The sequence below is a fragment of the Styela clava genome, chromosome 6 (assembly GCF_964204865.1).
Source record: "Styela clava chromosome 6, kaStyClav1.hap1.2, whole genome shotgun sequence".
NCBI lineage: Eukaryota > Metazoa > Chordata > Ascidiacea > Stolidobranchia > Styelidae > Styela > Styela clava.
In genome coordinates, this window is record NC_135255.1 from 10113869 (window position 1) to 10131613 (window position 17745).

Sequence of the window (17745 nt, forward strand, 5' to 3'; positions counted from 1 at the left end):
ATTAACTTCTCTCAAATTGTTTGTTGCGACAAAAGTTTAGGCTCAGACAACATTCTGCTTCAACAATTACACGGATCGAACCATACTTATGTGTTTATATGTATATATATGTGCGACCTCTGATACTCAACTGGGAATTACCATCCACTGCGTTCCACAACAGTCTCTTTGATTTGTGTAGATCAAGAATTTTCTGTAATCAATGATGTATACTTCGTGTTTTTTTCCTACTTTAAAACATGTACTTGCGGTCATCAATTGAGTACGATTCGATACTTTACAATTTGAATGCTGAATTGGTCGATTTTCAATAACCCATTATTGCAATGATATTAAACCAAAAGAATGGTGTTTATTTTTTCTTTATAATTTCTATCGAGCAGATCGGACTTGTAGGTTTTATGGTGCAATAATTTGGCAACAATTTAACTGGAATCTAAACAATGTCTGTAAACCGATTTTCGCTCTTAGGCCTCGCAAAGTCGTTTTAAATCTGACTGTGAAAATTTGATGAAAACGTTGAAATGCCCCGAAGCGCAAGTCGACTTTGATGCAAAAAACTACGATATAGTTCCGATAAATCAAACGTGACATTCTGAAATTATAAGTACTTTAATTGAGTGGAAACGACACGATTTCTGGTAATATTTGTGCAATATAATATTATTTTTTCAAATGAATCCAGTAATGTCCTGCCATAATTTCATACGTGTTTAACGGAATGAATAGCATCAATTTTACTGATATTAGGCTACAATGTAATTCGAATACAATAAATCCACATTATTCCTATTTAATATTTTATTGAGTGTATGAAAATATATGCATATGACATATTTACACTGGAAGGCAGTTTCAAATACCGACGAATTTTTAGATGGGTGAAAGAACCATAAATGCCCGTTTTAGAGTCTTGGTCTTTCAATATAAATAAGATGAGTTCAGTATTTCCGCAGTTTATCCGTGACAGGTCAATTTCTGCGCCACAATATTTTCAGGATAATATGTTTTTGTTTGGGATGATCGATATTTAACCGGTATAATCCGACCGAATTGAAGTGAAGAAATTCTTGTACACTTAAAAAACTTGTCAGTCTTATTTCTAATTTCTGACGAGATTATAACGTGAGCAGAATTTTACTGTTGATTATCACTTCGTAGAAAAATGTGAAATAAGCTAGAATTTTTTTATTGAAACATATTGAGAAATATTCGTAGTATTAATATACTCAAAACAAATTTTATACCGTCTTTCAAAAGTGTGACAAAATTGGTTTATGAGCAAGGTAGAAAGCAACTATACCGTTAGTTATAGTAAAAGTACATGAAAAACATCCAATTACCTTAAAAAGAATGGTACTTGATATGGTAATTCAAAAAAGTGGGTTATGTGGTGATGTTGATAAAAAACTTGTCGCATTCTGAAAAGTAATTTGCAAAATCAGCGGAAACGGATAACTTCTTTCGGACGAAAGCCCAATTATAAAAAAAAAATTAAGCATGTGTAACAATAGAAACATTTCCGGTACTGCTGATTATTCGTTGTGCTCGTTTATAATTTCTCACTCAACACCACAGAGATGTATAAAGTTGAGACTATAAATAAAAACATTGTGGTCCAACGTCTTGCTCGTAGAATTTATTATATTAAATCCAAGTTTCTCGGTGGTGAATGATAGTTCAAATATAAATAATATTGTTAAACCCAACGAGATACTATTAAATGTGGAACAAAGTCATGTTTCTGGTGTTTGCCTGAACTTGACTCGCGTCGAACATTTAACTTTGAAATTGACATTGTTTGAAATTTCATTTTCGGAAACAAGATGAAAATGGTTTGTCGTTTGAAATTATCGATAGCAATAAAGTCGATGGCAAATGGGGTCATTATATCAAAACATAATTTTGATGGACATGCAAAATTACCAAACGTCAACTCCTGGCTATAATTTGCATCAATTTAGGAAAGGAAAAAATGATATGAAAATTATTGCTTTCATAGGGGTTATCAGTTACTTAACTATAGTTATCTCATTTTTGTATCCAACGTTTTATACACGTAATGCCTCTCGGCAATGTTTCAGACTATGTAATTGACATTCAGCGTAAAATTGCTTCATACCAATGCGTATAAAAAAAGACGTTTCATTGGACTTGTCAGCGAAATGTAGAAAAACAACATTTTACTCTTTTTTTCTCAACTTGCGAAACAGGTTTAATTTTACGTTTTCAGGTAAAGTTACTCGGTTTTAAAACTACTAGATACGTGTCAATATGTCAAGCAAGATACACTAATAAAACAGGTGTACATTTACTTTTCATACATGATTTTTAGCCGAGTAATATTTAATCTAGACATCAAGTTTAGGAGAGAGATTGTTATGGAGATTAAAATAATTGATAAAAATGACACATTGTGGCTGATTCTCTCTCTCCTTTTTGGCAGCGATTAGCTCATCTCGTTTTTCAACCTCCCTCGCCACAAAAAGAAAGTTTCTTTTTTTCTAATCAGTTGATTGGATTTTTTATTTTATCTTTTATATGATAGAGGTATCGTTTTACTCGTATAAAATAAGGGTGCACATACTGTATCAAATCACTACCAGTGCTCCGTCTCAGTTAAGGTAGTTTAGTTCCACATATCCGACCGTTTCACGTCGGCTTTTCAACAAGCCGCAACTACTTTTTTCTGTTTTCTTCGGAGTACCTGCTCAGCAGTGTAGCCTAATAAAATGTGGAAATCCACATTGGCGCTATTTGCGCTTGCTGTATTTAGTGTCGAAATTTCAGAAGGTGAGATATTATTACTATAATACTTGTGTCAAACATGCCGTTTCGTGTTTATAAACATCTCTTTTCTGACTGGCTTATGGACGAGAACCGAATACATACCCACCGTGATAATATTTGGGTTATTCGTTTACGCTCATTGCCAATTCCATTTCTCTGTGTTAAGTCACTGATGAGATATTATTACGAAAGTTGCGTTCTGTATGACTAAAGTTACCTTACGGAAGCAAATCCATAATCAATTCCAGGTATTCATGTAATAGGTCACCTTATTACATAATAGGTCGGATATAATAGGCGGATTGCATTTGAGCTTAGATTATTACTAAACAGTGGTTAGTTTGACATTATTCTAGGACATAAATATCTCAAGCTCAAAGATTGGTTTATCACTTTACCATAGATTTGTTTTTAGAATCAATTTGATTATATTTATTGGATTGTAACTGATGTCTTTGGCTTACATAGTGAGTAAGACTTGAACGACAAATTCGAACCAAATCGTACTTTATTATAAAGTGCATTTATGCAGACTGATTTGTGTTAAATTATTTTGAGTAATGACTTTTTATAAGATGAAACTTGCAAAAAACTGTGAAAGATCAAAATGTTCTGATAGATTGCAGTAAATTACAATAAGATGTAAAAATTACATATATAATTTTCCTTTCTATTTCCGTCATACAGCCGTTCGATGTTGGAAATGTGACAACGGTTTGACGAATGACGATTGCATCAACAAAGGACAAAGTGTAGAATGTGCTGGCGAACATGTGAGTGTTTTTTTCATCAAAGTATATGTTCTGAAAATAATTCAAATCAATTTTATTGTTCTCACAATATATTTCCATCGTTGTCTATCCAGATAAACGGGGCCGTGATTGTCTATTTTGATTATATATGCTACAAATTTATCAAACTATTTGAGGTTGCGCAAATTATTTGATTTTACAGCCACTTATTTTTTAATATTGTTGATATCAGGTTTATTTTATTATACAGACTTTTTGGTGCTCCCAAAATATGTGCACCAAGATGGCGCACAACCTGAACATTGCATGTGTACCAGGTTAGGGTTATCAGGTTATGCGCCATCTTGATGTACATACTTCTGGAGCGTCGACCTTTTTGATTCAAATGAGTCTCTTAATGCTGAGATTCGACAGAAAAAATATATCCAACCTCCGTTTCATTTTTGACTCAATATCAGTCGTCGGCAAAATCAGATATACGTTTCCAGTAGAGCGCGGGCCGCATTAATTCCAATTTATAAATAGCCGTTTTACGACAGACCTTGTGCAATTTACACAAAACTCTCAAAGGCTGAATGAATCCTAAAATGGCACACAAAAGCAAATTCCTGGTACACAGTAGCACTTAAAATAGCGTATTATCAATTTCCTGTAATTAGGAGAAGTATAATTTCTCTACATCAATGGTTTGATCAAATATGAAATCAGGTATAAACGTCGAAAATCTACGAACGTAAAAGACTGTAATTAAACTCAATTGAACACGATTTCAAAATTTACTGACTGACAGGAGTAATAATTTATGTGATAGACCAATTTTTTCCAAAATATTTTACTTTTTTTACAACATCATTTGGCCGGGCGCGGCAGCAGACTTGCTCGCGCCATCTCCATCATCTTGCTCTGGCCTCAGGGTGCCCAGCGTAAAATAAACTGTATGAAATAGAGAATGCATTGTATAATACCTGAATCTAGTTATGCGATACTATCTATAACAGGACTAACAAGCCTCAAGACATATAAAACCTCATCCAAACCAGTAATACAAGATTCTGAAAACTGTAACCTATGACTAACACAAAACAAATTATAACTATTTTGTGCTATTTCCGATAAAATAACGCATTGATATGGACCATCGTCGCATTTGTGTAAAAATGATCCCTCAGCGATACATTTTTGTTTGCAGTCAATAAACAAATAGACGTGAATTTTCAGTTCACATCATTTTGACAAATAATTTACTGCCTTACAACTTCAATAAGTTTATTTTATTCTTTACAAAATATATATCCCTTTATTGCAATGATCTTTGTTCCACGGTTCCCACAATAACTGCTCAAGTTAGTTTCATATACTTCTCGGCAGTTATTATGATTAGTTTAGGTTGTGGCGATATTTGCATCAAAAATTATTAAGTACCTACATTCATCCCAGTGATTATTTTTAGTACAATGCGACAAAACTGTTCAACATATTCATTTTGTGCTGTAATTTGATCTGAATGTCGATGACATTCAATCACCTCCACAACTTTGATAAATTGCGATTACCGTTATATGCTAGTATATTTTATGGACGCTGTAACGCGTAATTTATTCTAAAATTTAGTCGTTGCCGCCATATATAGATTATTCGTTTCAATAATTATATGCCTGGTTTTGAGTACTCATTATATACAATCTGTGTTTTTTAACAGGGCGGATGCTTTTCGGAAATCAGATATCACGTGGGTTTAATTCCACCAATCAGAATTACAAAAAGATGCAAACAAGGCCTTGCATGCGACAATAACGAATTTCAGGTAAGATGTTTTTTATGACACTGTTGGAATTTTTCTCTTTTCCATGGGTTTACTTGTGATAATCAATATTCAATAGCTACGCCTTATTACATAGCATATCGAGTAAAGTATCAACACAATGCCACCAAATTTCGACAAGCTATGAACATCAGAAGTGACGGCCACAAGATTATAATTCTTGTTCTTACTCTTTCTAATACATTTATGAAAACTGATTATTGGGGTGTTCCTATTTCAATGCTTTCCCAGTTTTCTCTAACAGCAGTATATTCTTTTCAGTATAAATAATAAAATATATGTGGTTTTGAAATATCCATCAAACAAAATTAAATTAGGATTTTGCTTTAATAGGGAGGAGTAGTACTAACACTTTCATTTTTTACAGAATGATAAAGGGAATCATCCATACCAATGCAACCCTAGAATTCCGGAATCTATCTGCAGATGTTGCTGCGAGAGAGAAGATTGTAATAAACCGGAATTGGGATGTCTTCCAGGTAAGCATTCATGCTTATATTTTGTCCATGTGCTTCACCACTTACTTTCTATTCATCACTATACACACGCAGAATTGTAAAGGAAATTTAATCAATTTGAATACCAATCGAATACAAATATTTTCGTGTATTCAACAGAATAGTGATTTATATTATTTATTTAAATATATTTTCGTTCAGTATACCCGGATTGTCCAGAATTGAAAATTCCAAGAAACGCAGAAAGGGATTGTAAATACGATCAACCAAACATCGGAGAGCAATGTGTATACACATGCAAGGAAGGCAAGCAGCTGTTTCATATTTATTTTCGTGGCATACCGAAACACATTTTGTTAAATTTATTGCTGACAATTGCCACTCAATGTTTCATTACTTACGTACACCATCTTGCGGACAGAATTTGTGATTCTTGCAGTCGACTCCATTTTCGTGATCTTTCTCGGCAACTTTAATTTTCTATCCCGTGCACGACTAAAAAGTAAAATAAAAAAATAAATTAGGATTCAAATAATTCATTATCTTTCATTTATTGATATTCGCAGGATTTGAATTGGTTGGAGAACCGGTCCTTAACTGCATGGCGAAAAATGCAAAGGAATCAGTCTGGGATAACAAATTACCAAGATGCAAACGTATGTTTTTCATATTCAAAGTATTATTTTATTCTTAATTTCTGGAACTAGCTGAATAATAATTTCCTGTATTTAAATTTGTATCTTGAGTTTTCAAATTTGATAAAGTATTCATTTACTTTTTGGTATCAAATATTTCATCGCGATCAATGGTTTAGAATGAAGTCGAATGCTTGTATTAGAGCGTTATAAATTGCAACTTTTATCATGTTTTTTTCTACATATTCCTGAATACATCGTGTAATAAATCAGTGTTAGGCGTTATAAAACTAAGTATTCAAGTTTTTATATATTTTAATGCCCGAGGCGACACATTGCGTAAACTGTCATTTTTCTTTTAAACGATATTGCAATGCCGGTTTGTCGTACCGACGGCGTAAACAAAGTAGATCTAGGACGTTAACCAATCAGAAAAGCTTACGTATAAAAGCGGTAAAGCAGGTAAAAGTGCCGCGTTAGCGTTTCATCGTGAAACTTTGTAGCGGATTACAAAATCCACTTGTATTTTTATACACAGAAATGCATGAACGTTTTCAGATATGCGGAATATTTCATTGTAACATCTGAAAAATTAGCGAATTATTGACCGATTTAATGCCTTCCTATCTTACATTTAATAGTCTTTATGTCACACGATAATATTAAAATACACCCGACGGGTGATAGAAAATAATCTGCCGTACGTTAACGATCGACTTATGGTAGAATTGCAGCTAACTAAACAAGGCGCGTCAGTTAAGTTAAACTAGCCCATTGCATTTCTTGAATCTAATATATTTATGCCATACACAGCGAAGAAATGTTTGCCTGAATACAACTCACTTATCAACGGGAATGTTGAGTGCACAAATAGAAATAGGGTTGGCAGTACCTGCACATTTACTTGCAAAAGTGGCTACAGGCTCGAGGGACAAACAAAAGCAACTTGCGGTAAGTACCCACCTATTTTCAGATAGCTACCAAAGTTTTCTTTGCGTTATCAAAATCAATTTAAAATATATGAAACGGCCTATAATATATATATTCAAAACATATATCGATGGTACGTTTAGCATAACAACTATATATAATATCGGAAACCATATTTTGTGGTAATAATATTCATATGAGAATGTTTCATATTATTCAGCTTCATCTGAGAACTGGGATAATCAACCTCCAAGATGTATCAGAATCACTTGTCCTCCACCAATGATCCCGCCTACCTTCGGGCGAGTCGACTGCAGTGATTCTAACAATGGCGGTAGTGTGTGCAGGTGGGAATGACTTTTCTAGTTTAATTTTTGAATAAAAGTTCTACACTAATTAATGCCATCCACCAGTTTGTCGATATTGAGATTGCGGGTACCTTCAGCGCGTGATGAATAATAATCTGTGATATTTGCGTTTGCAAAATTTCATTATTAGACGGTTTATTTTTTCAGCTTATTCAAAATCATAGCGTTACCGTATCAATTACGCCGTCTATTCAGATATTCATGTTATTTTACAGTTTCACATGCGAAAATGGATATCAACTCCTCGGAAGCCCAACTTCAACATGTGTAGATGATGAAAACGGTGATCAGTATGGTCGATGGACAAGTCCGGTTCCACGATGTGGACGTACGTAATCATCTATGTTTTATATTAACCCAATATATGTGAAACTTTAAAACAGTTCATTCGAGCTTACAGTACAGCCTTTTTTATAGGCACATGTACTTACTCAAATCTGAATAGTACTCGTAAACAATCACTGAGCGATATGTGCAACACTTCGCCAATCTTGATGAAATAGGCATTTACCGCAATCGTACAATTTCGATTTTGTAATGGAATATAATATAACACAGTTTATTGTTACGTCGCGTTTTATAGGAAATATATATCGTTTATAATGAATGTATATTTGCATCTACAGTTCTTAAATGTCAACCTCAAAGCGCCTCACCAACCAATGGAGATGTTACATGCTCAGATGGAAACAATGGTCGCAGTAAATGCGAGTGAGTATTTTGCGATAACAATGTACACCATTCGACATTTGGGCTTGGCATTTTATAATGAAATTGGGTATATTTGAAATAATTTATAATCTTCGTTTAGGTTTTGGATGCTAATTGCGGGTGAAATTCAACTCTGAAAATTTACCCGTTTTCATTTTAGAGCTTTTAGTTAAGTTATTATAATTTAGGTATAAATCGAATAATACATAAATTTCTTTTTTGAAAAGTTACAGTTTAGATGTATTAGTCAAAACAGGAGTAATCTGTACAGACTACGCTGAGATTAGTGACCTATGTTTGAATGACGCAACTTAATATAACTAGTTATATACTGTTATTATTTGTTAAAGAAGCTTTATCGAATCATTGTGAACAACAGCCTCATATATTTTTAAAATATTTGTGCATTTTAGGTACTCTTGCCAGCCTGGATTCGCAGTTGTCGGATCACCATCAAGAACATGCGAAGACGATGGTGACGGTGATGAAATCGGAGAATGGTCAGCACGTGAACCATCCTGCCAACGTAAGTATATTTCAATCACTAAAGTAATAATAATGTCGGAGAACACCTGTTGACAGAATGGAAGAGATTGAAATGATTTGATTCCATAAAATACTTCTTGGATGTAAGAATCACGAAGCATAATAATTTATGATTTTAATCGATATTGAATTTTCAAAATTTATTCAAATATTTCATAACAACTGTATACGGTATGATTCTAGGTATCAGATGCAAGCCACCACGAACATCACCACAAAATGGTCAAGTAACATGCTCTGATCAGAATTACATTGACAGCGAATGTACATACACATGTAATGATGGATACAACATTGTGCCAGCGACCTCAGAAAAAACTCTTTGTAGGGATGATGGTGATGGTGACGCTAAAGGGGAATGGAGCAACCCACCACCAATATGCGGACGTGAGAAAACGTTCATTTTTTTTCATATGTTCAAAATTCATTTGGTAATATCAACAACCTGGAAAATTAGGATAATTCACCTTGTTCAATGGGAGACTATTTGCGTTGTTAAGGAGACTATACATGAAGTGTTACTTTCTAATCTCAACCTTATTGTACAGCTGGTGAATGTTTGCCTGTACAAGGTAATCCAATCAATGGACGAGTTATCTGCAGTGACAGTAATGCAGTACGCAGCGTTTGTCGATTCACTTGTGATGATGGTTACTATATGAAATCTGCTGGAGGAACCGTGTACCCGGTAAAGTAGCCTATATTTTAATTATAACTAAACCCCACAACCTCATTTAATGAAAAACTTTCTTTTATAAAGTAAGCTTAAATCTATGATAACAACAGATTTTATGCTATAAATAAGGCTTTGTAAGTTACATTAAATCTATCGTTCATAGATTGCTACAACCGATGTCATCTGCAGAAAAGACAATTCATGGTCACAACAACCACCAACCTGTGAACCAATCACTTGTGTACCACCACATGAGTAAGTCTTTTGTTTGAGCACAAAATGATTGTAGCATAACGAGATTAACCAAACTTTGCATATATATTCAATCTCAAGTATTCTTTGTCACAGAAATAAAACAATCATCGTTTGTAAGGAATGTATGCAATATAAACAGTTCGCCATCAGTTAAAATTGAAGCTTCAAAAAGTAAGTTCAAGCTTAGCATCTAAATAATTATGTGTATTTATAGGAGCACTGACGAAAAGATTGTTGCCTGCACTGATTCCAATAACTACAGATCTGTCTGTACTTGGGAATGCAGAGATGGAACTCCAATTGTTGGTCAGATCGAAAGCGAATGCCAAGATAATGATGGAACACAATATGGAAAATGGGTGCCAGAAAATCCTGTCAACTACTGTAACGGCAAGTCTATTCAATGTTTTACACTAATACCTGAAAAAAATTTCAACTACAAAGTGGTTATCGAAATTGGTGTCATCGAATCTTCATTAATCTCAAATTTTTATTTTTACTTGCAACTAAAATTGTGAAATCACCTTACTATCTAAAAAATTGGGGTATGGTTTAGTTTGGTACCACAAGTACTTCTAGTAGGCTTGGCATAACCGTTTTTTGTACTAAACTACGCGAGACCCAAATCTTACAGGTTGAAGTAAAGTATTTTATTATTGTATATTCAGAAGCCAAATGTCAACCACCACTAATTGCCCCACAAAATGGCGCTGTCAGATGCACTGATGGCAGGAATGCTCTCAGTGTCTGCTCTTTTATGTGCGACAGCGGATATTACATGGTCAGTGCAGATGAACAACCCATTCGATCAGGCGAAATGGACATCGACTGCAACAGAAATGGTGAATGGTCTGACTTTCCTCCAAAATGTAGACCTGTCCATTGCGATCCAAAACGCGAGTAAGTATAAATTTGAATCAATATCGTGCAGCTGTTTGTGAACAACCTAGTTGCCGAAATACAATATTTCTTTCATTTTTATTTTCTGAATGTACTTGCTAAGTCGATTCACTCAATTGCCAAGCAGTTGATTATGACATGCCAAGAATCGCCTTTAAATAACCATTGAAAAGGTATATATAAGCAAATCGATATGTTTTTGTTTAGAAATCCCGAAAACGGATTCGTATCTTGTTCACTGGACAATCATTATGGGTCAATTTGTAAATTTGAGTGCATCGCTGGATATGAACTTGAAGGTGATGAAATCAATGAATGTCTCGATTCCGTACCTGGAGACGAAGATGGTGACTGGAGCAATTCACCACCAGTTTGTAGACGTGAGTAATTTTAATAATTCCAAACCTCAACGGAGACTTCGTGAAATAAATGATTTGAATAAAAACCGCAGAAGTATGATGCAGCTGCAGCGATAACACCACAAAACACTTCTATCAATCTAATTCGTTATGTATTTATATTGTTCGAAGCTTTAATAACTAATATTTATTTAACAGCCGCTGCCTGCACACCACGTCTTGTCACTCCAACCAATGGTGCAATGTCTTGTTCCGATGGAGCAAATTTCAACAGCGTTTGCAAGTTTTCATGTTTCGAAGGGTATTACATGTTGAGTCCAGCAGATGATGCCGTCAGTTCAAATAGATGGGAGAGTTTGTGTCGATCTGATGGAACATGGTCGGACCCCGAACCAACTTGCGAACCAATTTATTGTCTTCCTGAACAAACGTGAGTATTGTAAAAAGCGGACTTGAAAAAATACTTCACCGTATGAAAGAATACAAATAAAGTGATACAATGTGAATTTGTAGTCATCGTCAATGATACCGAACCTTAAATGGGGTTGGTGTGGTCAATATTACCTGGTTTTCGTTTTGCAGTTATGACGCTGTGCTTCATCTAATAATATTTATGTTCTGAACAGCGGACCTCGACATGGAGATGTTGACTGCACCGACAGAAACAACTACAAATCCCGATGTACTTTCACTTGCAATCCTGGCTACAGATTATCGACACCAAAAGCCACAACTGATTGCTTGGACGATGGCAGTGGTGATGCTCTCGGATATTGGTCGGATCCAAAACCAGAATGTCTTCGTAAGTATACGCAAATCAAAAAGAATGTTTTACCTGATTGGCGAGATCATTGTGAGAGAACTGTGGCTAATGAGAAATTGCAACAAAATCGCTGGCAGAATTTATTTTAGCCAACCAACATACATACCCCTGGTCTAACCTAACGCATCATTATCTGATTGTCAAAGGGTAGCTATTTGAAAGACTATGAACAAACCACGCCTTAAGAAATACTTATATGAATAATACATATTTTTTTATTTGAAGCACGTGCATGCTCGCCTCCACAAAAAGCTCCAATAAACGGCAAAGTCTCTTGCTCCGATGGTGCAAGCTTTGGCAGCGTCTGCACATTTCGTTGTAACAAAGGATATTACCAGACAACTTCGGCAGGAGATCTTGTCAGAAGCAATGACCTTAAAACTGAGTGCTTAGATACCAATAGTTGGAGTCGGGATCCAGCTAAATGTCGTCCGATTGTCTGCAGACCTCCACACAGGTAAAGTAACTTTGTTTGCCTATTAAATACAAAATATGTAACACGAAAAAAACATCTGGTTCAAATTAGGGTTCTGTATTTGTAAAATTATATATATATATAACTGTGAGTTGTTGCATCCCTTCAGTTGATATAATTTTTACACTATTTTACAGTGCTCCAGAGGACGGGTCTGTTACATGTACCAAAACCAACTTGTACCAATCAATCTGTAGCTTCAAGTGTAAACCTGGATACGAAATTGCCGGCGAACCCAAGAGCGCCTGCGAAGATGATGGCAATGGTGATGAAGATGGAGAATGGTCGTCACCTGCACCATCATGTTCACGTCAGTATTATTTAACTAACAAAAAAATTTCCGCCAGTTTCTATAATTTGTGCGATATAGATGAATATTTAGGTGGATTTAGGAGGTCGGGAAATTGTCTTCAATTTCAGTTTTCTCTTTATAGTATAACAAAAAGATTGACTTTATACTCTGAGGTTTTGTGTACGCTTGGTTTGATCAAGTATAACTTGATTTTTGTCGTGTATTCGTGCCATCCCTTCAAAAAACCAAGGTGTTTGTATTGATCAATATGTGTTGTATTGATTTTTACAGCGTCTACTTGCAACCCACGATTGACCGCACCTGGTCATGGCAGCATTACTTGTACAAACGCAAACACATTCGGAAGCACCTGCTCATTCACATGCGATGAAGGCTACTACATGGTTGCCAATTCGAGAACTATTGCGGTCAACGAAATCTCATCCACTTGTGGACCAGGACGAAAATGGACACGTGCACCACCAACCTGCAGACCAATCACCTGTATACCACCACACAGGTAAAAAAAAAGATAATCGAATGACCTAATAAAAAATTTAGTATTCAAATTGCCGATGTGTATCTCAAAATTACTTTTGCATATATATATTACTGACATTACCACCGTGCAGCGCAATAAGGCAGTCGTTTTCCATATAAGTTCCAATTCTGACTTGTATTCTAAAACACTGCTATCTCATAATGAACTCTCACATTTGAAACAAGTTAGCAAAAAGCATAGGCCTACTAAACAGACCATGATAAGAGGTTATCGCAAGCACAACATAAAACTCGATTACGAATTTTTTTGATTAATAAACAAACATCTTTCCGGTCGCAGTTTTTATTTAATAGATTATGTTCAAATATACCTAATTGTTTCAGCATTAAAAATCCAATTTTTTTTTGCTAGAAAACCAGCACATGGCAGCGTATCATGTACCAACAAGAACTTCTACAGATCAGAATGTACATTCCAATGTGACTTGGGTTACGTCATGCAACCAGGACGTGGCGGGTCAGCCCCAGTGGATGGAGGAGTTCTCAGTGCCTGTGGAGAGGATGCAGTCATTGGCGATGCAAAAGGCGCATGGTCTGAACCAGCACCATCATGCACACGTAAGTGTTTATAATACAAATTCTGCAATCTATAGTTTTTACTGATGCAGGGCATATTACATAGATAGTTAGACTTAAGTTTAGCCTCGATATGTTGATGAATTATACTGTTTTTAATCAAATAAATCAACTTGTGTTTTAGCTGATCAGTGTCCGGTCAGAACCGCACCAGTAAATGGAAGAGTCACGTGTTCAAATGGAAATCTTTTCGGCAGCGTTTGTACATACGTTTGTAACAAAGGCTATTTCATGAGAGGACCCGACGCATCCATACTGAAGAGAAACTTACTCAAGACAAATTGCTTGGAGTCACTCACATGGAGTGTAGAGGAGCCTACATGTGAACCAATTATTTGTCAACCTGAGTTTGAGTGAGTGAATAAAAATAGAATATTTTACCGCTAATGAACAAAATTTTAATCGATTTCACCTAAATGATTTGTAAGTTTTGATAGCAGAGCGTACTCGTTTGTTCAATTAACATCTGAAAAAGGTCAAAAACTATTCAAAAAACTATTTTTATTAAATTAATACCTGTAAAGTGAAATACATTTCTCATACAAAATTTATTGTTTCGGATCGCGCCAAAGATATAGGAAGTCAGCAAAATTCACCCTCACTGCTTGTTACTGTGTGGTTTTGGATCGATAAGTTTAGAAAGCAACTAATTACAATTGAATATTCCAATTCAGCGATCCCGTTGACGGATCAGTCACGTGCACAAACAGAAACTTCCATCGATCTGTATGCACCTTTAAATGCGATCCTGGATACAAGATGATCGGAAGACCAAAATCGGTTTGCGAAGAAGCAGGTGGTGGAAACTCGGAATTCGGGAAGTGGAGCCAAAATCCACCAACCTGTAAAGGTCTGTTGTTTTATGTACTATCGTTAACCTAGTTCGTCTAAGTAAATTGATAAAATATTCGCCATCTCTATAACATTCCATCACTTTCCACCGACTAAGCCATATTGTCAAGACATATTACCACCAATTGCAGAAAATCTATGCGATCCCGACCTTCCTCTGGTACCCGAGAATGGAAGAAAATCCTGCAGCAATGCTAACGTACTTGGCTCTGTTTGCACCTTTGTGTGTGACCGTTACCATACCAGAATAGGACCACAGAGGAGCAAATGTATCGAAACACGTGAAGGACTTAGATGGTCGGATCCAACGCCAACATGCAGACGTAAGTCGAATACTAACTTTAAAACAAACTAACTGACCACTGAAATTTGATTTCAAATATTGATGGATATGAAACATTTACCTCAAAAATAGTACAGATGAATATAAATATACCTATTTAACTAACTATTTTGAAGAATCCTGTCATAATTATGATCGGTCCAATTGAATGACTTCCAGTATTCCAATTACTGGTAAGACTTTGAATTATTTTGTAGCAGTGTGAATCTTTAAGTGGATTTTGTAAATGACCATGGTTCTCATAATATCTTACATTATTCAACCAGTTTCGAGAAGCGCAGAATGATTTGTTCTCAAATCAAAGTACATTACTAATCACTTCATTTCATTTAGCGGATCTATGTTTGCCGCCAAGGGAAACGTTGGAACACGGAAAAGTTACCTGCTCAAGAGGAAACTTCGTTACATCTGTTTGTACATTCAAATGTACAGAACCAGGATATTCTCTATATCCGAAGGCCCGCAAAACAAACAAATGTCTACCATCAAAGAAATGGGATCTCGGCCCGCCTTGTTGCACACGTAAGTTAACGTTAATGTATGGAATGAAACTGAACTCAAGCACAAATATACAATTATTCAAAGTATTTGTGTTTCTCCATCCAGACTAATAATTTGATGAATATGATATGCTATATATTGTAACATTAAATAATCAGTGCGATCAATAAGTATATAAAATATACGCAATACGCTTCAAATGATAAGCTTGTTCTAGTTAATAAACTAGTGAAAATTCCATTAAATTTCAGGTCCTTGCCCACCTAATGCCAGGATGGATGCATATGTTATTCTCGATTCCTCTTCATCCATTGGAGAACCCAACTGGATTATTATGAAGAAGTTCATCTCAAGCATTCTCTCGTATGTTTATTTTTGATTTTTCAGAAAGTGCGTTTATATATTTTCAACAATCTAAATTCTATTGAGTTTGGAAACACGATCTTACTTTTCCTCAACTGTCTAATATTGGACATTTTGTTATTTGCTCAACCTCGTCTTATTTTATATCTGAAATGTCTCTTTAAATATATGCTTATTGTTAGATGTATGTATACAAATAGTCTTCATAACTCGGCGCTGAGGATTTGAACTAGTTTGAAGAATAAACAAAAAAACGGATATATAGGTCTCATCTTTGAGTGCTCTCATAGATTAAAAGTAATTTTAACTTCGATATAAGCCATAACAGATGTGATTTTGGCAAACAATTTCCAGAATAATTTACAATATGGTTGAGCCATTACTGTTAAACATCGTAAATGCGATATGATTATACCATTCAAATATGTTGCAGATCTTTCACCATCTCCGAAGACACAACTCACTTTGCCGTTGTCCGTTATAACAAATTTGTTGATACTGATACTCAGATCAATCTTAATGATTATACTTCCGATATTGCTGGTCTTCTTGCTGCCTTCGATAGAATTCCGTACAACGGCTCAGGTAAGATCCGTCCTGTGTTAGTTCATTTTAGTACCCTTGTTTTATGTGACCTGTTGGTTTCACTTTCAAATTCGTCACAGATGTCTCATCCACAGATAATATATTATATTCTTTTCATTGTCAGGCACAAGAACAGGACAAGCAATTCAGCATGTTGTTGACAACATGATGAGGCCATCCAATGGAAATAGACCAGATGTTCAGGATCTTGTTATTGTTATTACCGACGGAAAGGCTCAGGATGACGTAAAAACCCCATCCGATGAGTTGAGAGCAAAGGGAGCTATTGTAAGTTTCGTTTGCCTAATATGATCGACGTAAATATCGTTTGGCTGACCATATTAAGAGCAGTACGAATTGGTTATATTAATATTTCTTTTATAAAGGAAATCATTTTCTATATATCAGCTGGAATAGGAATTTAACAACAACATTGTTGGGCTTTGATGTTATAACACATCGATGCTTGGAAAATAACACTCCCTTGGATTAAGCGATAATCACACATTCCAATCGGACGTTGTTGATTTTTCATGGCCACCTCAACCCATATGATGGGATTTTCGTTGGATATTTAGAAGCATTTTCATTTGGATGAACTGTGTTGTCTTTAGTTAATATTTCTTTCTAACAATTGTTATTTTTCAGACTTTCGCCATCGGTATTGAACCACCAGGCAAAGCCAAACTCGACGTAGGCCAACTTGAAGACATCGCCGGACACCCATTCAATGTCCTCATTGCCGAAGACGGTTTCGCTGGTTTGGATGCCGGATTCGCCCTCAAAATCACAGACAAAGTCTGCGGAGATCCATGCGATAATTAGAATAGTGACAACATTTATTATACTATGTTATTGCTATTTTATTGTATATTCGCCAATAATAAGTTATCGTATTTTAGTTTGACCGGTGATAGTAACTTAAAAAGAGCTTTGGTACCGTTTTTTAAATATCCGATCGGGTTATTTCTGGGCTTGGGTAACATTTTTCATCGCTTTGAAAGAGCAATTCGTGACATAGGAGTATGTTTATGTTATGTATTCTAGCAGCTTGATGAATGTTTTGTATTAATTTTAAGTTACCAAATAAATGCTGTATTTAACATTTATTTAGAACATTTTCGTCGTTTAGAATCCCGCATTGAACGTATAATACACTGGTAATACCAAAA

The 17745-nt window shown here is 35.3% G+C and overlaps 1 protein-coding gene across 1 annotated transcript; it reads left to right on the forward strand.

Moving 5' to 3' along the window:
• The first annotated feature begins 2557 nt into the window (after positions 1 to 2557).
• On the forward strand, positions 2558 to 17745 carry LOC120330664 (sushi, von Willebrand factor type A, EGF and pentraxin domain-containing protein 1-like). Its single transcript, XM_039397545.2, has 31 exons — positions 2558 to 2793; positions 3478 to 3563; positions 5242 to 5346; positions 5732 to 5843; positions 6024 to 6128; positions 6389 to 6478; positions 7271 to 7408; positions 7608 to 7734; positions 7971 to 8083; positions 8382 to 8466; positions 8880 to 8992; positions 9196 to 9399; positions 9561 to 9700; positions 9852 to 9943; positions 10158 to 10333; positions 10612 to 10843; positions 11051 to 11223; positions 11401 to 11632; positions 11829 to 12004; positions 12251 to 12482; positions 12638 to 12810; positions 13084 to 13312; positions 13706 to 13911; positions 14054 to 14282; positions 14604 to 14779; positions 14913 to 15104; positions 15458 to 15646; positions 15877 to 15988; positions 16422 to 16573; positions 16698 to 16861; positions 17222 to 17745. The coding sequence occupies exons 1-31, from the start codon at positions 2733 to 2735 to the stop codon at positions 17396 to 17398; spliced, it is 4791 nt and encodes a 1596-aa protein (XP_039253479.2). The 5' UTR covers positions 2558 to 2732; the 3' UTR covers positions 17399 to 17745.

Excerpts from the sequence above, each read along its gene's own strand:
- LOC120330664 (XM_039397545.2), top strand. The coding sequence starts at position 2,733 with ATGTGGAAATCCACATTGGCGCTATTTGCGCTTGCTGTATTTAGTGTC. Across the intron at positions 5,347-5,731 it reads GCGACAATAACGAATTTCAG|AATGATAAAGGGAATCATCC; the intron begins GTAAGATGTTTT and ends CATTTTTTACAG. Across the intron at positions 13,912-14,053 it reads ACCAGCACCATCATGCACAC|CTGATCAGTGTCCGGTCAGA; the intron begins GTAAGTGTTTAT and ends CTTGTGTTTTAG.